This window comes from Hoplias malabaricus, chromosome 4 (assembly GCF_029633855.1).
Source record: "Hoplias malabaricus isolate fHopMal1 chromosome 4, fHopMal1.hap1, whole genome shotgun sequence".
Classification (NCBI taxonomy): Eukaryota; Metazoa; Chordata; class Actinopteri; order Characiformes; family Erythrinidae; genus Hoplias; species Hoplias malabaricus.
This window is the reverse complement of record NC_089803.1, coordinates 62,951,236-62,971,415: the sequence shown is the minus strand read 5'-3', so window position 1 is coordinate 62,971,415 and position 20,180 is coordinate 62,951,236. Positions and strand designations below refer to the sequence as shown.

The window sequence follows — 20,180 nt, the reverse complement described above, 5'->3', positions numbered from 1 at the left end:
TCATATAAATGTTTATGAACATGTTTCTCGACACCAGAGGCACTGATTCATGATAGTCCTGGGATTAGATTTTGAAAGAAAAAAAAATCCAGTGTTAATCATCCATCATTAGTACCTAATCTCAGTAATGGTCTTGCGGCTAAATGCAATCAAATCCTTACAGAAATGTTCCAATACCTGGTGTAAAGCCTTCCCAAAAGAATAGAGACTGTCACTACAGCAAAGAGGAACACGTTCCTGATTAATAGCCTTCAATTCAGAAGAAATGAGGAGCATATGTCTACAAATGTTTGGCCAAATAGTCTGTTTATGATGGGGGAGATCAAGCTGCATAAATTTAACACACCTGTCCCGGTGTTGTCCTTATGCTACAGCATATTCCCACAATGTTCCTTAACTCGGTAAAATATCAGGTGTTTAATAAAATGAATGCACTAACAGCGCTAAACTCAAACTCCTAAATTTAGCTCAATATTATGCTTTTTTACTGTAGCCCAAAATGATTCAAACAGACAAGATGTGTGTGGTACACACTCCTTTTCCTGTGCTGATAGATCCACTGCAGCTCTGTAAATTGAGGACATTTGAACTTGATATTATTTTCTTGGCCTACTTCTACTTGTACTCGAGTCAGAATGTATCATGCTGTTATACTCATCACTTCAGTTCTGAATCCAGCTGCCACTCATCATGGACCGAGTTTAAATGTGTTTGACACCAGAGGGCAGTGTTCATTTATTTTTATCTCCACTCCTCCTTCAGGCTTCAATTCTTGAACCTTTTAAAGCCACTTAAAACTTTCTGTTTTCATGGAGTCATGCATGTCGAAAACCCATATTCAGAGAAACACCACTGGAAAAAAAAAACAGCACTCAAGGCCCTATCTCAGGTGGCACGAGTGGATCAGCCACAGCATTTCAGCTGGAGTTTTGAAACACTGCTCACTTACTCTCCACACTAGACACGCCGACATTTTTTGGTCCACCTTGTAGACTGTAGGTGTTCATTGGTGTTCATTGGACAATTCTCAGTTCAGCATTCACACTGAAATGGGATGGAGAAGTATGCATAGCAACAAACGGACCACAGTATGTAAGTGTAAAACAACAAAACATAACAGAAAAAAAGGGAAATGAATTGTCCAGAACAGAATAATCGCCACAGACTTAAGTTCAATTCGTTATTGTTCAGCGCACACGCGCGCACACATACACACAAATCCGAGCACGCGCACTCGGGCGCGCGCACTGGAGCAGGAGGGAGTGCGCGCGCGCCTCTGTGTTGTAGAGCAGGAAGGAGAGAGGAGAGAACAGCGACGGCGGCGGCTCTTTGATGTGTACCGAGTAGCGCGCGCGGGTGGAGTGTGTTTTAATGTGTGTGAGGGGAAAGAAGAAAACGCCGATCATTCACGGATTAATCAACGCAGGGGCGTGCGTGTGTGCGCAAGGGATCGTTGATGTGAGTGTGTGAGAGTGTGTATGAGTGTGTGTGTGTGAGAGTGCGTGTGTGTAAAGATGGGCTGCACGCTGAGCTCCGAGGATAAAGCGGCGGTGGAGCGCAGTAAGATGATCGACCGCAATCTGCGGGACGACGGAGAGAAAGCGGCACGCGAGGTCAAGCTACTGCTGCTGGGTAAGATAGGGTTCCAGTAATAGATACTGGAATGGGAGGGGTGATAAAAGCACATACTGGGTGTGATATAGAGCCTTGGGAGTGCAGAAGAGACCGGAGGTGGCTAATACATAATAGATTGAGCAAGAGAAGAGTGGGTCATAAGACTACAGACTGGAGGAGCAGTAATAATACAGACTGGAAATGAAGGAGTTGATAACACTGGACGTGATACAATCCCATGAGCCATAGAATGCACTAAAGCGAGCGGTAATAATCTATGGATGGTTGTGTTTATGTTCTCTTTGGGGGTAATACATGCCGTATAGGGCAACAGAAGCAACTTTTTGTGTTACAATACACATTGGAAATGGCAGGTGAAAATAGTACACACTGGATATGAGGCAGAGCACAATGAGCCACTGAACACACTTGAGGAGGGATATGTCATATGGGGGGTTAGTAATATGTACTGATTCAGCAGGTTCTACATTTTGGAAGGGGCAGTAATAATGCATACTGCAAATGTAGGCGATAGTAGTGATTACAGGGTGTAATACAAAGTCTCAGAAGCCAAAGAACACACTGGAAGGGGGTGGTAGATACATACTGGTTGACCACAGGGTGCTGATAGTGTAGCTGTAATGATGGGAAACAACAAACAGCAAATGTTTGGCCTATCATGTGTGTACCTTACATTCATAGCAAAAAGAGTTCTATATATAGCAGTGACAAACTATGGAACCCTTATAAGTGTTATCAAGAACCATTTTCTCTGTGGCTTCTTTAATGGACCATATATAAACATCTAATAGAGAGGATGAATTTAACCAGGCAACAAACTAGTAATGCTTTCAAATAGTTATTTGTGTTCAGAGTTCTAGCCTTTTCAAAACAGAAGAACATAGACTCACTAACAGACACACACACACACACACACACACACACACAATCAAGCACAACTGAAAGCTTTGACCCATGGCTCCATTCATCTCCACTGCTTCGCTGTTCATTTTTGTCTTTAGTGTTCTGGTGGTTTTTAAGTATAAGGAGAAAAAAACAACACAGGATGTTTGTCAGGAGTGAAAATGAAATGAGAATTGGAGAATCACTGAGCGTATCTTGAGCCAAGTGAGTCAACATGGTTGAGAACACACAGACACACACACACACACACATACACAGACACCAAACCACCTAAACAGATGGCAGCAAAAAGCCTGACCAAAAAAAAGAAAAAAACACTCCACATCATCATCATCACTGCTGCCTGCAGGTTTCACAACAAGATCAAATACATGGAAGTGTGTTTTTAAATGATCAGCGAGGTCAGATATTTTGTGGATGATTGTTGCATTCAAGCTTCATTTCCCAGAGGAAAACGTTATGGCTCAAATTTGCCTGTTAACGGCTCAGGAGACTCAAAAGGAGCAATAAGTCATTCTTACCTGCAAAATGTGGCTAATAGAATTAAACATTGATAAAATGCAACACACACCAAATGAAGAATCTAGTGGTTTTGTAGTCTCTCAATGAATCAGTTTATGCTTTATAGAGTGGGTCCCCTCAAATGAGTGGCCATGTTTGATTTATTTATACATAATCTCTGCATCTAGACCACTAGCTGTCAGTATAATAATTTAGTTTTTAATAAAGTGATGGAAGAGACACTGGGGAAAATGACTGATTGCACCTTTAAAGGAACACTACATTATATTTTTAACTTGAAAATCATTGCTTCATGTAATAGGGAGAACAGAGCCAATGGGTTCAGCACTGCAGAAACTGCACTATGTAAGTTGTGGAAGTGGTTAGAAGATACAGGTGAAACTCCTGGGCTCTTTTTCTCTGAAGAAACATAAATCTGAACCCTAGTCTTTCTTTTGCTTCACATTATGTGTTGGTCATCCTCTAGTTCTTCATCTGTGGACACGACCCACAGGGTGTGGTCTGGATGTTTTCGATTGTTGGGCAAATTTCAGCCCAGCAGCAACTGTGAGAAAGTCCCTCAGTACAAATGCCTAGATTTTGAAGGTCTGACACTTCTGGAAAAGCTTTGGTAGATGTTAGAATGATTTGTTCTGCACTCCACGTCAATTCAGTTATTGGTACTGGATGGAGCTCCATCACCTCCAGTTCCACAGCTTCTGCAACAATATTTATATATGGGCACAATAAAAAAATAATAGCCTTCCATATTTCCTCCCACTGACCAATGAATTGTCTCTTACTGACAGGTAAATAATCAAAAATTCATCAGAGTTAACCTTACTGTTGTTTCCTGAAGCTGAAATTAATATGATGATGTGCTCTTGTGAAGAATACTGAATTGTCCTTGAAAGAATCTTAAGCACTGCATTGTTTACTGCAGTCACCTGAATCTTTTACTCCAAAGTCTCAGTTTTCAGAGACAGGTCCATTACTCTCTCTCTTCCTCACATACACGTGTGTTAGCCTGTTCAAATTACCCAATACAGAGATACCAAGGACTGAGGAAGTAAGGGAAGATCACTTTACCTAGCAACACACACACACACACTCACACAAACACAAACTTACTGTTAAATATAAAGCAATGTTGAACACATGTGAAGTGCAAAAAAAAAAAAGGTTTGTGAGGGTATATGGCATTGTCAAATGTTCTTTCCTTACCCCAGCAATTAATTGTTTGCTTGGTTTTGGACTAGTCACTTGGGAGACTTCAAAACCATGAGTCACAAGATGCAGATGCTGAATTTGACTGGGCCTAGGCGTGGTGGTGGTCACTACAGAAATATTGTTTTAATGGTCCATGAAACAGGAGATTGTTTTTCCATGGTGGAGGAATTTAATGGGGCCAGCATCTAGGAGCTTTACTGTATTTCGGTAGACTGGGCCAACTCGATTTTTGACTAGAATTTAACAACAGAAGGAGAGTTTGAATGCCCTGAGAGCCAGGACTTTGCACCACAGACGTGGAGGTTGACTGGGTCACAAGCCTGGAAGCTTTTATCGTGGTAATGGAGTTTGACTGGGCCACATGCCAGGGTAACGGATTTTGATCTCCTGGTTGGGAGAGTTTTCCTCCTCCCATCCGTGCATTTGTGTTTGTGCATGTTATTTTAGCTGCTGATTTGAAGTCTTATTGGAATTGGAATGTGTCCTTGCGGTTTGAGGAAGCTGCTGCATAAATTAAGCACATAATAGCTTCTGTGTACATTAAGGCAATAAAAAAAATGTTACATTATAGAATTGATTTTTCTCTCCAGTATTTTCCAGTTAATTGAGTAATCTACATATCAGCCCTGCTTCAGTTCCTCTACGTCTGCCACAACTGTCATTCAAAACTCGACAAAGTTTTGGTGTATTGAAAGTAAACAATGTGTCGGTTGATTGAGTTTGTTGATTAATTTTTGGAGATTTATCGTTTTATTTAGGACCCCAATTGGGTAATTCCACCAGTAATTATTTTAATGAATTATAGAAACAAAGTTCACATTCTGCACAGTGAGAAAATCTCTCTCCAGATTAGACAGCTGCTCCACTGTACAGGGCACTCTGTCTCTCCCCCTCTCTCTGTATTTTGAGCTAATAGTCACACTACAAATTCACCATATGCAGAGCTAACTGCTTTAGAGTTAACTAATGCATAAGTGTTACCAATGATAGTTTGACCAAATATCGAATGTGCAGTTTACTCTCACTTTACCCAAATGATAGTAAATCAGACAAGATGTGTCTTCAGTTCATGGCACTAGAGCTAACAAATAAAGCATAGAGTATATGCAGGAGCTGAAATGGCCTGGTTTTACTGGGGGAACTCCCTTCCCTTTTAGACCAATCAAAAGTCCATCTTTCAATGCCTGTTTTTGACATAATATAGATTACAATAGTGCCATAAAACTAACAAGACATTTGAAGACCTAAAGGCTTGACTGTAATTTCATAGATGGTTGGTTTTTGCCTCTGTTAACTGTTGACATGATCATTACAGACCTGACTGATTGTAAATACTTTAAAGTAACACCAGTGCTGCATTTGACCAGTTTAGCCTCTGTGTTTAATACACGCTGGGTTATTCTGTTGCTCTCCCAGCAGGATTAACCACACTAATACTAATTTTAGCCTCCACGAGATTCATCACAATGTCAGAAATCAAACTATGAGTCCATTAGACATTATTTACATTTTCCATACAGCCTGAATGTGTGATGATTCAGGTCTGTAGATGACAGTACTTGTTAGCTACATTGATCATGGAGCTCCAGTGTAAAACTTCGAATGCTAAACACGTGATTGCAAACTTTGTGCCCAACTCATTACTGAGTAGACTTGTTCTGTTATCTGTAATAGTCTGATTACGTAGTTTCTAACATTGTATGACACACAGTTATCTATAAAAATGAACTAAATTCAGGCTTGAGCATTGGACATTCAGGCTACTAGTGTTTTAAGCATTGTGATCTATTTTGACCATTTTTGGTGACACCACTGCTTTTAAACTCCATGCTGAAAAACTGGAGTTGTTTCTTAATGGGGAAAAGCATCTTATCGTGGTAGAATTAACATTTTTCAGGGGTTTACGTTTTGTTTTTCTTGGGATACTGATTGGATTTTGTGGTAGGGCGAGGGAGGGAGAGAGGTTTTTGATAACATGGACTTGAAAAGAGTGAGGCCTGCAAGAGCTTGTGTTTGTGTGTGTTTGTTGTCCTTAGAAAGCCTTTGATGTTTTAGTCATCTGATGATATCAGTAGAGCGAAAGGGTGGACACAGTTCCTGCATGAATTACCCATACATACACACAGTCAGCACAGGTGTTGTTTTGCTGGATAGGATATTTATACACAGCATTGTGTTTTATTGCTGAGTTGATGTAAAATGTCATATGAGAGGGGCATGACAAGATGAAAGTTAAACTCTAATGCTCTGTAATGCTCATATGAACCACATGGTTATTCTGACATATTGTAATGCACTACAGGAAGTCTAGGGGGTGATATGTCTTCAGTTTTTTTTTATCTATCTAAAGTTCTATAGCAGTGGTTCTCAAACTTTTTAGACCAAGTACCACCCATTATCAAACCAACATCTCCAAGTACCACCTATGATTTTTACCACAGAAACATCTGCACCCCTCTTCCTCTGTTCAGGGTTCATAAAGCAAAATCTTGCTTGACATTTTGCATGTTTTTGTTGCTTGTTATTTACTTGAAAGTTTTCATGTTTAACACAAAATTATCTCACATAATTACTAATAATTACTAAAAATTATAGAGAGAATTCAAACAAGCCTAAACTAAATGTCTTAAACACAATTATACATTTATGAGAACATCTAAAATTTATGGGCAATAAGCATTTTGAAATAAATAAAAATGAGAAGAGGTCAATTTAATATGAGTAATGTGCTTTAATCGAATACAGGTAAAAACAGTGCTGTGGGGGTTTGGGGCAGGTGCTCACAGTGGCTCTCTTGTAGCAGTAGGTGAAGAAGGACTGGCCTTTGCTTACGTCCATTAAGCAGCTAAAACTGGGCTTTCTTTACACTGATTTCTTAAAAAACTGGGGAATCGTGTTCCCTCACTGGAACAAAAGGGTGGAGGAACGCTGTCCCGCACCTGCTGTTCCCTTACAGACGTAATCAACAACAATCTACGTGTAGCACCTTGTATTTTTCTACAACACAAATGAATTTAATTGAGGCATAATTATGAAAACTGTGAAACATTATGCAATTTACACATAAAAACTATATAGTTTTCAGCTATAAATATAGTTTTCAGATATAAATTTCTTAATTAAATAGTAAAGTTTTTGAGGTCATTTGGCTTACCACCTCTTGCTGCTTCAAATACCACTAGTGGTACGCATACCACAGTTTGAGAACCACAGTTCTATAGTGTTCATATGTTCCCCATATTCTTTCTGACAGATTCTAATGTTGTTTTTGTTGTTTTATATGAGGAGTGTACATTTTGCTGCATAATATTCTGTGCTTGTAATAGCTAATAGATCGATAACTAACATAAAAATTGAAATAATATTTATCTGCAGCTTTGGTAGCTGTACTGTCTGGATATTTTCTGCAGTGTTAGTTTTACTGCTGTCTCTGTCACTGATAAAGTATGTCCTGTTCCACTGCTTGGTTTATTATCAGTGTGATATTGTGGTGTTTTCCCTAGTCTGCAGGGTTTAGTTTGCAGTGTTATCTCATTATTAGAGAGTTATAAATCCCCCACAGTTGAGCTGTGAAGCAATGGGCCTGTGTTGTTTGGAGGGATAGAGCTGTGATGATCTGGAGTGCACAAATAACAATAAAAATGTTCAAATGTCTAGTTTAAAGACTTCAATAAATAGGGAATCTTTATTTGGTAAATGTCCACTAACAATTGGCCATACAGTGTATTAATAGTGTGGGTTGTACCTTACCTTAAAACATATATTCACCTTAAAATGTAATAATATGTGTTGACCAGAGAGGGTTCCACACAAAAAAGAAAATAAGAATTTGATCACAAGAATATGATGATGAAGAATTTGCAAGAATATGAATACACACACACACACACACACACACACAAAGCCATTACTCTAGCTATGGGTTTGAAGTGTTACATCTGTTTTTGTTGGAAGGAGTGTAGTGATTATATTATTATGAAGCTAGGGAGAGGGAGCAGGGAAAAAGAAAGAGGAAGAGAGACATAGAGGGAGAGAGCAACAGACGGCTGGAATATCAGGGGTGGGAGAAGAATACAGGAAGAGATGAAAGTCAAAGAGAGAGTAAGAGAGGGACATCAAGAAAGAAAGACACAGAAAAAGAATAAAACCAATATATATATATATATATTCTCAGTCCAGCAGTGACACTGAGGGGTTAGAAAACTCCAGCAGCCCTGCTGTGTCTGACCGACTCATACCAACACAACACACATTAACACACCACCACCATATCAGTGTCATTGCCGCACTGAGAATGATCTCCCACTCAAATCGTACCTGTCCTTTGTGGATACTGACCATTGAAGAGTGGGAGAAATGGGGATAAGGAAGTATGCAGAGAAACAGATGGACTACAGTCTGTAACTGTAGAAATACAGACCGCTCCTGAATGGTCAGTGGAGCTGATAAAATGGACAGTGAGTGTAGATACAAGGTCGGTGTAACTAATCTAGTGATTATACATTGTGTGTGTGTGTGTGTGCGTATACACACAGATAGAGAGTGTGCTTTATTTAGAGAGTAAAAGAGCAATAACTGGGGTGACAGAAAGAGAGAGAATGATAGAGAGTGTGTGTGAAATTCTGCAGGGTGTCCTGACTCTGTGAATGTTTCCAACACATTTTTCCACAACAAAACACCCACGTTTGTGTTTTCGCTGCATACATTTTTGTTTTTATCTGTTGCCCTTGTGATTAGATTCTCCAAACACCTATTAATGTCTCTCTCTCTCTCTCTCTCTCTCTCTCTCTCTCTCTCTCTCTCAGGTGCTGGTGAATCAGGGAAGAGTACGATTGTGAAGCAGATGAAGTAAGTTGATTGTGTCTTTATCTCTAAATCAGTTGTGTGCTTTCAAAATAACTGGCTACCTTTCTCTTGCTGCCTTCTGTCTCTCTATTCTTGTTCATCTCCTTGCTCTCTCTCTCTCTTTCATTACCTATCCACCTTGTCTCACCATTTTCTCATACCTTTTTTCTTTTGTCTCTTTCCTGTCATTCTCTCCCACTGCCTTCTGTCATGCTTTCTTGACTCTCTCTCTGTCTCTCTCTCTCTCTCTCTCTCTCTCTCTCTCTCTCTGTGTCTAGAATCATCCATGAGGCGGGATATTCTGAGGAGGAGTGTAAACAGTATAAAGCTGTGGTTTACAGTAACACCATCCAGTCCATCATCGCCATCATTCGTGCCATGGGTCGCCTCAAGATCGACTTTGGAGATGCTGCAAGAGCGGTGAGATGAAAGGGTGTTGGGAGGGTGAGGAAAATGGAGGTCATAGAGATTCTGATTTTTTAAATATATAAATTTTTAAAACATGTTTTATTTAGAAATAATTTAGCAGTGAGCTAATTGAAATGGTTTGGCAAACTACCTAAGACAGCATACAAACTCTAAACTGATGTATATGTATAAACGTCAATGACCAATGGTATGCTGTTTGTGTTTGTGTGTGTGTGTGTGTTTCAGGATGATGCTCGGCAGCTGTTTGTGTTAGCAGGCAGTGCAGAGGAAGGCTTTATGACGGCAGAACTGGCCGGAGTGATAAAACGACTGTGGAGGGATGGAGGAGTGCAGGCCTGCTTCAGTCGCTCCAGAGAATATCAGCTAAATGACTCTGCTGCTTAGTGAGGCCCTCTCTTTACATCAATGTGAATGATTCTGAACATTTCTGGCAGAATGAAATACACTACAGGAAGTTTAGGGGGTGAAATAGCTTTTGTTATTTCCTAATGCTCTAATATTTCTATGATTCGATTATAATCATATAAATGATTTTATCTGTAAATGTGAAACTGATCATAATGTGTGATATTCATCAAAAATGAACATTGATATTCCTTATTCATTTAAAATTGTGTCTTCCTCAAAAAATAAATAAAAAGCCCCCAAAATAAGAAAGAGAGCCAATGGTCAAGATTGGTCATGACTGAGTTTCCCCACAAACATCTTTACAGAAATATTCCTCTTATGTAGAAGAGTGAGCATCACACTGAGCACTCAGTCTACCAGATAAGACACACTAACATGCTTTTGGGTAACTGGGCCAGATCAGCTGTGTGTGTTGTGTGTGTTTCTGTGCTGAAGAAGGGTCTAATGTAGTGATTGTTTTAATTTAGAAGTTTGCTGTTTTAGTGAAAATAGCAGTGACATTCACTCTGTGACCTGCTGCTCAAAAACACTGACAAAAAGCAATGATAAAAATGTGCTGTTATTCTCAATGGGTGCTTTGGTGTGTGGGTGTGGATGTGTGTGTGTGTGTGTATGGGAGAGTGTGTGGGCAGATGCTTATTGTGCAAGACTGTTTCCGTAAGCAGTGGTGTCACCAGGCACAGTACAGTGTGAGTGTGTGTGTGTGTGTGTGTGTGTGTGTCTGTCTGTCTATTGTGTAATTCCTTGACCTCTGTTGGTCAGCAAACCCTAGATTTTAGGCTGTTTTTTCCTTTCTGTGCATCTGTATTACAGCAAGCTATGTTAAGTTCACTATGTTTATTGAAACAAAAACATATCTTAGCCACTATTTTTGATTGGTCAGTTTTGTTTTCTGAGCCTGTGATTGGCTGATTCAACACACTGTCAAAAGTATGTCTAGTCCTGTATCTCCCAGTGCACAGATGAACACGAACAGGCACAGCTTCTAGCTACTGTTTAGGAATATTCTATATTGACAAGTTTCACACTGATTTAAAAAACCTTATTCTTAAAAAAAAGATTTAACTATTAGACAGTTAAAAATAAATAAATATATATATATATATATATATATATATATATATATTATGGTCTGTTTTTCATGAAGCATTGGCAGAGTATTTATTTAATGTTAAAATATAGCGATGCATTATTAAGCATTGCTCATTGGTTTTACACAGAAATGTTTAACCCACCACCCAGCTTCACTGACATATAACACGTAAACACATCTTTCATGGTAAAATAGCTAAACATGCACTATGGTTAATTTTTTTCATGGGATAACCACCTGTATGATGTTCCAAAATAAACCAAATGTCCTTTACTGAGCTATTAAAATCAAAGCCTTTTCTCTTGTATGATTTGTCCACAGTTATCTGAATGATTTGGACAGGATATCACAGGTCACATACATCCCAACGCAGCAGGACGTCCTGAGGACACGCGTAAAAACCACTGGCATTGTGGAGACTCACTTCACCTTCAAAGATCTGCACTTCAAGTGAGCCCTGAAGAACTGTAATTGTCATTGTAAATGGTGTCTAAATACTTTGGATGGTATAGTGTACAACAACAGTTGTTCCATATGAGCTATTGTGAGTGGGGCCTGGCAGAATACATCAGTATCTACAAAAGGGGGTTAATGCAGAGAGTGTTTGGGACGCACTGGGGTAGAGTAATAATTAAACAAAAAATAATCTTAATGCTGGGCGGTATGGTGGCACAGGTGGTGTCCCCCGTGGCACCCAGTGATTCCAGGTGTCAACTGGATATCCAGTTGCAGTCAATGAATTAGTGAATGGATGAATAATCTCAATGCCACTATTCTTAACAGTTGCAGACCAATATCTCAATAGCCTCTCTCAACTTTTACCTGTTTTCAATAATAATTTTTAGAGCCTTTTCAGTCTAATTCCAGAGCCATGCACACTGACAATGACTAATGATTTAGTGCTCACTGACTCAGGAAATTGTGCTGTTCTTATGTTAATGGATCTTAGCTCTGGTTTTGATACTGTTGATCATAATGTTTTGTTCAAGCTTTTACATCAATGACTGAGCCTTGAGAACCTTTGCTGTAAATATTTACAATGTTTTTGTTTCTTCTGCTGAAGAGACCAGTGGTGTTCTCTAAGGGTCCATTCTAGGGCCCATCCTTTTTTCGTTATAAATGTTCCACTAAGGCAAATTATTAGGAAGCATGATATTAATATTCTCTGTTATGCTGATGATAAACAGCTCTACCTCCTGCTGAAACCTAATGATAGCTGCACTTTAGTGTCTCTCAATAACTGCCTTGTGTACATTAAAAGATGGATGTTTGGTCATTTTCAGTAATTAAATAAAGGCAGGTTGTGTCAGACTGAACGCAAAGCATTTTTGTAAATCGCTCTGGACAAGAGCATCTGATAGATGTCTTAAACGTAAATATAATTGCAAGTCTCAGATCATCTTATTTGATCCTCCAAAATCATCTCTAATAATTTGGGATGTTTGTACCAGTGTGAGAAATCAATAGTAAAAAACCTTGGTGATTTCTTGGATACTAATCTATATTTTGACTGACAAATACACTCTGTATTGAGAAACAGACTCTTATAACTCAGAATGTATTAAAAGCATAAACCTTTCATTCATTTTGTGACATTTTGTCACTCCAGTGGCTGCCTGCACAATTCAGGAAATGGTTTAAAGTACTCTTATTTGTTTTCAAAACACTCAAAGGCTTAGCTTCTTGTTAAATTGCAAACATACTTAGATTGTCAACCACGCAGGGATTACTCACATCCATCTCACAAAATTTGTTGGCCTTTCTTAAGGCATGTTTGAAGCTTAAGGGTGATGGTGCATTTGCTACGCATCTACAATATGGAATAGTCTACCTCCTGATATGTGCCATGCATGATCCGGTCTAAATCAGGTCTTAAAATATACTGCATTTGGATAGACTCAAGGGTTATACTGTCATAAAACTAGATAGACAGACAGACTTGGGACTGGTCCAACACTAATATCTGGAAAACAGCATTCCCTCTAACAGGTGATGAATGAAGCAGTGGGTGATAAACTGTGCGACAACAGATGGGATGCAGTCTATTTTTAATTTTTAATTGTGCATAGTGGAGCTGTAAGGGTCAGGTGTTTTCAGTAAAGTGGCCAGTGAGAGTGCTAGTATAAAGTGGATGTAATAAATTGTGCCAGTCGGAGTATAGTTTCTGTGTGGAGTGAAAACAGGTATTTTAATGGATTTACACACATATACAAACAAATAAAGACACTACAAGACAATGCACAATGTACTTAGGCACTGGCATAGCAGCTAACCCGTATTTGCTTGTGATTAATGATAATATATCTGAAGTAAATGGTGTTCCTGCAGGATGTTTGATGTTGGAGGTCAAAGGTCAGAGAGGAAAAAGTGGATCCACTGTTTTGAGGGAGTGACGGCCATCATCTTCTGTGTGGCTCTCAGCGACTATGACCTGGTTCTGGCGGAAGACGAGGAGATGGTGAGGATATATACTGTAGTATGAAAATTAGGCAAAACCACTCATACTTTCATTGTCTTACTCTGTCTTGTTCTATGCCCTCCTTCTCTCTCCCCCTGTCCCTCTCTCTGTAGAACCGGATGCATGAGAGTATGAAACTATTTGACAGTATCTGCAACAACAAATGGTTCACGGACACCTCCATCATTCTGTTCCTCAATAAAAAGGATCTATTCGAGGAGAAAATAAAGAAGAGTCCACTCACCATCTGCTACCCGGAATATGCTGGTAACTCTAATCAAAATGCAGTATATTAATTACTTTTTAATATCATACGTTTTATGTTTATAATGAAAATATTAAGGTAGTTTAAGGTGCACAGGGTACTGACAGACTGTGTACACACAGTTACTACATCTCACAGACAATTATGGAATGACATGCTTGGGACACTGTGGAGCAGCTGTATATGAGCATAAATCATAATTTTTTGTGATAAACTTTAGACAGAATTAGAACGTGGAGCAGTCAGGTATATACTCTGGAGTGATGGATCTCCATTTAGCACATCTGAGAAGGGTGCAGAACAACTCATCCAACATCAGTATCTGAACTTCCTGCTGCTCTCCTGGCAGCCATCAAACTTTCACAACACTAGTCCATCATCTGTGTCCCAACAAAACCTTGTATCTCCATTTTTTTCAACTAACTTGAAAACAACAGCGCTTCAAAGTTTATTTAAAAACAACATAAAATAAAATAACTAAATATATGTGTATAACTGTGAACTGATTAATGTTGATTATTTAACCAAATCATTTAGCTATTATAAAGCATGTGTTACTGTCCAACAGGCTCCAACACATACGAAGAAGCGGCAGCTTACATCCAGTGTCAGTTTGAAGATCTGAACAAGAGGAAAGACACAAAAGAGATTTACACACATTTCACCTGCGCCACAGACACCAAAAATGTCCAGTTCGTCTTTGATGCTGTCACAGACGTCATCATCAAAAACAACCTGAAGGACTGTGGGCTCTTCTAGAAACTCTCTGCTGCTGTGGTGAGAGAGAGAGAGAGAGAGAGAGAGAGAGAGAGAGAGAGAGAGAGAGAGAGAGAGAGAATTGACTTTAGTTCTGTTTTATTTTCATCTGCAATCCAGGTTCAGGTTTGATTCTGACTCTTCAGTGAATCATTGAATCTACAGTGTCCTTAATTGAGTTTAGTTCAGTTTGAATCTTTAGAAAGTGCTTCAAAGGATCCCTAGCTGTAGAGCAGTGGAACTGTGTTCTTGGCTTTAATGGGGCTCTATTCAGTATCTTTGGGCTGGCATGGTGAATACGAGCAAAATATAATCACATCACAAAAGCTCTCATTGCTGTATGCATTCAATTCCTCACAGCATGTTCCAACATCTAGTGTAAACATTTTCATTTCAGAGGATGTGCAGCAATAGTGTCTACAAACTTTTAAGTTATTTTATTCAATTTATCACTTTAGTTTTCTACCTCTATAAAGCAAATCTGTGAAGGCAGTTATTTAGTGATCTGTCCCTGTGTGTGTGTGTGTGTGTGTGTGTGTGTGTGAACAGTTATTTAAATGTACTGCTCAGGTGTAAGTGGCATTAGTGAGATGAGCGAGAGCTCTGTAGTGTTTTCCCTATGAGAACTGCACTGAATAACAATGAGACAACAACAGATCTCTTCTCTTTTTATTGTCCTCGTTTTTATCCCTGCTTTCTTGCTTATTTCCCTTATTAATTTTTCCTGTTTCCTTTTTTGGTCTTGAACTTTCAACATAGAATGTAATTAAAATATTAGCAAATGCCAATCACATTAATTCTCTCTCTCTCTCTCTCTCTCTCTCTCTCCCTGCAGATGGAGAAATGGTCAGTTTTTGAGTGTTTTGATATTGGACTGTGGTTCCTGTGTTTGTTTTGTGTGGAGAGTATTTTCTCCCAGACACTGTGCTGTACATCGCATCTTATTCACATGCTTTATTTATGCTTCAGTCTTGAGACATTTAAAAAAGAAAAACAGTAGCGCTTTCAAGAAGAAAAAAAAAAAAAAGAAAATGAGTTCATCAGATGTTTGTACAACTGTTGCTTGTCGCTGGTCTGTTCCATTCGTCCCCACATTTTATTTTCTCATTCTTTTATGGACATAAAGGACCTATTTTTATGCCGATTTCTCATTCCGGAGGAGGTTTGCCTTTGAAGGAGATGTTTTTCTGGTGGATGTTATGAGGAGAACAGAGGAGTGTTTTAATTCGTCTGGTTGTTGGGTTTTTGTGCCTTGGCATGTGTTTCTGCAGTTTGTCTCATGTTTGATTTATTGCCTGCTCAATATCTACCAACCTCTAAAATTAAAAAATGAAGAAAAAATATAATAAAGTATCACATAGAAAGCAAATATTACTCTACATTAACTGTGTTCATGAGAATATATTTTGATCAGCCACAAGATTAAAACCACCAACAGCCTGTTGGGACTGTAAATAAAACCAAATGATGTGGAAATGATTTTAACCACAAAATTAACCAAAAGTACAACACAGACAACATTTTAAAAGTTAAGGAATTTTATAGTTTATTGCAAAAATTGCCCATGTTTAATTTGATGCATGTACTGGGACATGCTTACCACTGTGTAGCATCACCTCTTCTAGTTTTTAACAACATTCTGTAAACCTTAAGAGGCTGAGGAGACCAGTCACTGTAGTTCTGAAAATGAAATGTTTTCCCTTTCCCGCTTGTTATAGGATTTCTGCCGCTCAGCCTCCCCAGGTCTCCATTATAGTGTTATTCTATTTAATAACGCACCAACTGTTTTTCAGTAGGTAAATTGTGGACTAGTTAAGCACCCAGTCTTTTACTAAGGAGCCATGCTGTTGTCAGCCACAAAAAATGTGGATTGGCCTTGACTTACTGAAATAAACAAGGCCTTCCCAGAAGAAGACATCTGGATGGCTGCATGTTGCTCTCAAACCTGTTGTACACTTATACTATCATGGATTCTTGTTTACTTAGAACAAGCTGGATGATCCCTCGCCCCTTTTGTCTGGATTAAAAGTTACTTCTTTGCATTATACAGTTTTAACTTGCATTTGTGGTTGTAGCATTAAGCGCTCATAGACAGTGGTTTTGGGAAGTGTTTGGGAAGAGCCCATGCAGTGAATTTCACTACAGTGACATATCTGTTTTAATGCAGTGCCACATGAGGGCTCAAAGACAGTCAGCCAATATGGATTTGGGACCTTGTCGCTTGCATATAGAGATTTCTCCAGATTCTCTAAATCGTCTAATGATATTAGGCACTACAGATGATGAAATCCCCAAGTTCTTTTTTTTTTTTTTATAAAGTTGAGCAATTATATCTTGAATTCTTGCAATTTGCCAACACAGTCTTTCACAGGAACCCTCCCTATTTTTACTTATGAAACACTGTTTTTGAGACACTATTTTGTTCCCCATTCCATTTTTGGAACGTACTGCAGGTACTATATTCAAAATGGGCGAGTATTTTTTTTTTTATTTGAACTATAGTTGTTGCATTATTTTCTATTACATATAGTGTTTAAAAGATTTGTACATCATTGCATTGTGTTTTAATAACATTTTGAATGGTGTCCCAATGTCTAGATACAGGGTGAGAATCAGACCTGGACTATAAAGCCAAGGGAGTAGGTGGCCTGGTCTGATAACTCATATTTTTTTATACCCTGGGTATGGCTGGATGCCTGTGCCTCTCTTAGGAGAAGAGGTGACACAAGAATGCACTTGAGGAGGAAGGTTGCGAGCCAACAGAGGCATTCTGATGCTTCGGGCACCAATGTCCATTGATGCGAATGTTACTTTAATGCGTACTCCCCACCACATTCGTCCGGACCAAGTACACCCTTTCATAACAACGGTAATCCCTAAATACATTGGCCTCTTTCAGCAGGATAATGTGCCCTGCCACACTGCAAACATTGCCTAAGATTGGTTTAAGAAACATTGACAATAGTTGAAGGTGTTAAATTGGCATACAACTTCATCTGTGGAATGTTATGGAAAACCAAGTCTGATCCATGGATGTGCATGGTCTAAATTACAGGACTTTTAAAGGATCTGCTAATGTCTTGGTGCCAAATACTATTTGTGGGAATATATATATATATATATATATATATATATATATATATATATATATATAAGAGGGTCTTTTAGTATTATGGTTGATCAGTATAAAAGTTCCTGCCTTGCGCCCAGTGATTCCAGGTAGGCTCCGGATCCACCGCGACCCTGAACTGGATAAGCCGTTACAGACAATGAATGAATGAATGAAAGTATATCATTTTGAATTACAACTGTGAAGGAGTCCAATTCTTTTAAAATACCATTATGCACAAGTTATTCATACAGGAGATACTTCTGAGGAGATTTAATACCAACGAATAAGAATATGGTACCCATAAAAACTGGTCCAGACCCGGTGCCTCACCAAATCTGTCCCCATCACATAAACAACACTTTCATTATTAGAGAGAGAGAGAGAGAGAGAGAGAGAGAGAGAGAGAGAGAGAGAGAGAGAGAAAATCAAGCTCCAGTCTTGCTTCTGATCTGACAAGCCCATTGCTGATTGTGTCCTCTGGGATAAACATCTCAACACTATGGGTCTGAATGGATCTGTGTGTCTGTGTTTATGCATGTGTGTTTGCATTTGTCTAATGTTGGGAACTGAGTGATGATCCAAAGCTCCATGTCTCCATGGCAACAAAAAGGAGAAAAAGAAGAAAATTCCACAGTGCTTCAGATGAAGTGTGTTCCTGATAGACGCTGAGAGGTTTGAGGGGTGTGTGCTATGTCTGTGTGTCCGTGTGTGAGTGTGTGCACATCTCAATCCCAGCATCCATCTCAAATACTCAGAAAAACACATGCGCACGCGCACACACTGCTAAACACTTAGTCCCTGTAGACCACATGATGATTATGAAGGTGATCTTGGTAGTAATGATGATGATGATGATGATGATGATGAAGGTAATGTTGGTAATGATGATGGTGAATATGATGTTTATAACTGCCACCACAGTCTGTGTGTTCTCTGTGTGTTAAAACATCTGGAAATGTTTGTACACTCATGGTCCTTATTTTGCTAATAAAAAGCACTTTCAACCTCCTTCGTATTTGTTTGAAGTTTGTGGGGATAGTTTTGTAAAATTGTGGCCATGATTTTTTTTTATTATGAAAGATTTTTCTATTTATAATGGACATTATTACATTATTATTTAAGTATGCCACTCTATTTGTTTCTATATATCTACCAAAAAAAAAAAACACAAGGAACTCATCTGTAAACTGTCAAATTACAACTAAACCAATCCAATCCCCTAAGGCATTAAAATCATTAAGCCACTTTTATATCCTGTCTTTATATAGGTTGTGTGTGTGTGTGTGTGTGTGTGTGTATGTGTGTGTGTATATGTGTGTGTGTATATATGTGTGTGTGTGTGCGTGTATATGTGTGTGTGAGTGAGAGAGAGAGAGAGAGAGAGTGAGAGAAAGATTGTGTAGACCTAAGAATTCCATAAATTATTTTAAGACTAATGATGGTTTCATGTTAATTAATCATTCTCATTCTCTTCTTCTTCTACTCTGTCTCCCACACTGTCTCCTCTCAGTTGTTTCTTTCTCTTTTCTTGACCTTTTCTTTTCTCACTTTTTGTCCTTTTCTTTCCTCTTTCTCCATGTCCCTCCCTCCAGAATCCCCTACACTTCTCTGGTCTCCTGGTTCTTTCTGCTGAGTGATGTCATCAGCTGAGGTCTCCATGGTAACAGTGGGGAGGTATTCCTGTGGTCTGTTATTAATAGCGCCTAATGTTTGTACCTTTGGACTGTGTTAGCATAGCAACATTACAGCTAATCTCCTCCCTTTCTGCCAGTCTTTCCCTCTCTCCTTTTTACTCTTCTCCCATTCTCTCTCTCTTTCCACATCACACACACACACACACACACACAAACACTGTATCTTTGTCTGTTCCTTCCCACCCATCTGTTTGCTTTTTCTGTTGCTGGCCTGCTGTTTCTTTCTCTCCCTAATCTCTCCTTCCTCTTCAGTCCACAGTGCTTCATTGCTATATTAATCTTTACCCGCTGATCATTGACTTGCATTCAGCCAGATAATGCAAGATTATATTTTAAAAAGCACAGAACACTGAAATCATTCCGAATGTTGTGCGAGAACTGAGTTATAAACAGTGGAGTAATTCTAGGGCTCTCTTTTGGCTTCTTTTACAATCAAAGCAGGCCAAGGCAGTTCTCTATCCACTACAGTTTTGAGAGCCTATCGACCACAGTCCACCTTTACCTCGGCTTGTTTACACTCTCAGACCCTGAAACAGCACATCTGTCCTCCAGCATACCGTAACTCCTTGTACAGTCCGCATTGATAAAGGGCTAATGAGTCCCGTATGGACAGCAGCTCTCAGAACAAAACAAAACAAAACAATTTCAGTATCACTGAACTCAGAAAGTGAATATAATTCAGCCCTTATGTGATAAACTGTAACAATATCAAAAAACAAAAAATGATTGCATGTGAGCCAATGTAAAAATGCATTTTAGATTGTCAGACATGCTTACTACACTCACCCACTCATTCTTTCTCATTCATTCATTTTCTTGCACATTCACAAACTCACTCAAAATGATGCAGA

The 20,180-nt window shown here is 39.0% G+C and overlaps 1 protein-coding gene across 1 annotated transcript; it reads left to right on the top strand.

Annotated features, from left to right (window-relative positions):
• Positions 1–1,251: 1,251 nt before the first annotated feature.
• Positions 1,252–18,636, top strand: gnai1 (guanine nucleotide binding protein (G protein), alpha inhibiting activity polypeptide 1). Its single transcript, XM_066666909.1, has 9 exons — positions 1,252–1,632; positions 9,075–9,117; positions 9,393–9,534; positions 9,769–9,926; positions 11,366–11,494; positions 13,373–13,502; positions 13,616–13,769; positions 14,336–14,544; positions 15,359–18,636. Exons 1-8 carry the CDS (start codon positions 1,515–1,517, stop codon positions 14,524–14,526), a joined length of 1,065 nt encoding a protein of 354 aa, XP_066523006.1. The 5' UTR covers positions 1,252–1,514; the 3' UTR covers positions 14,527–14,544; positions 15,359–18,636.
• Positions 18,637–20,180: the final 1,544 nt, after the last annotated feature.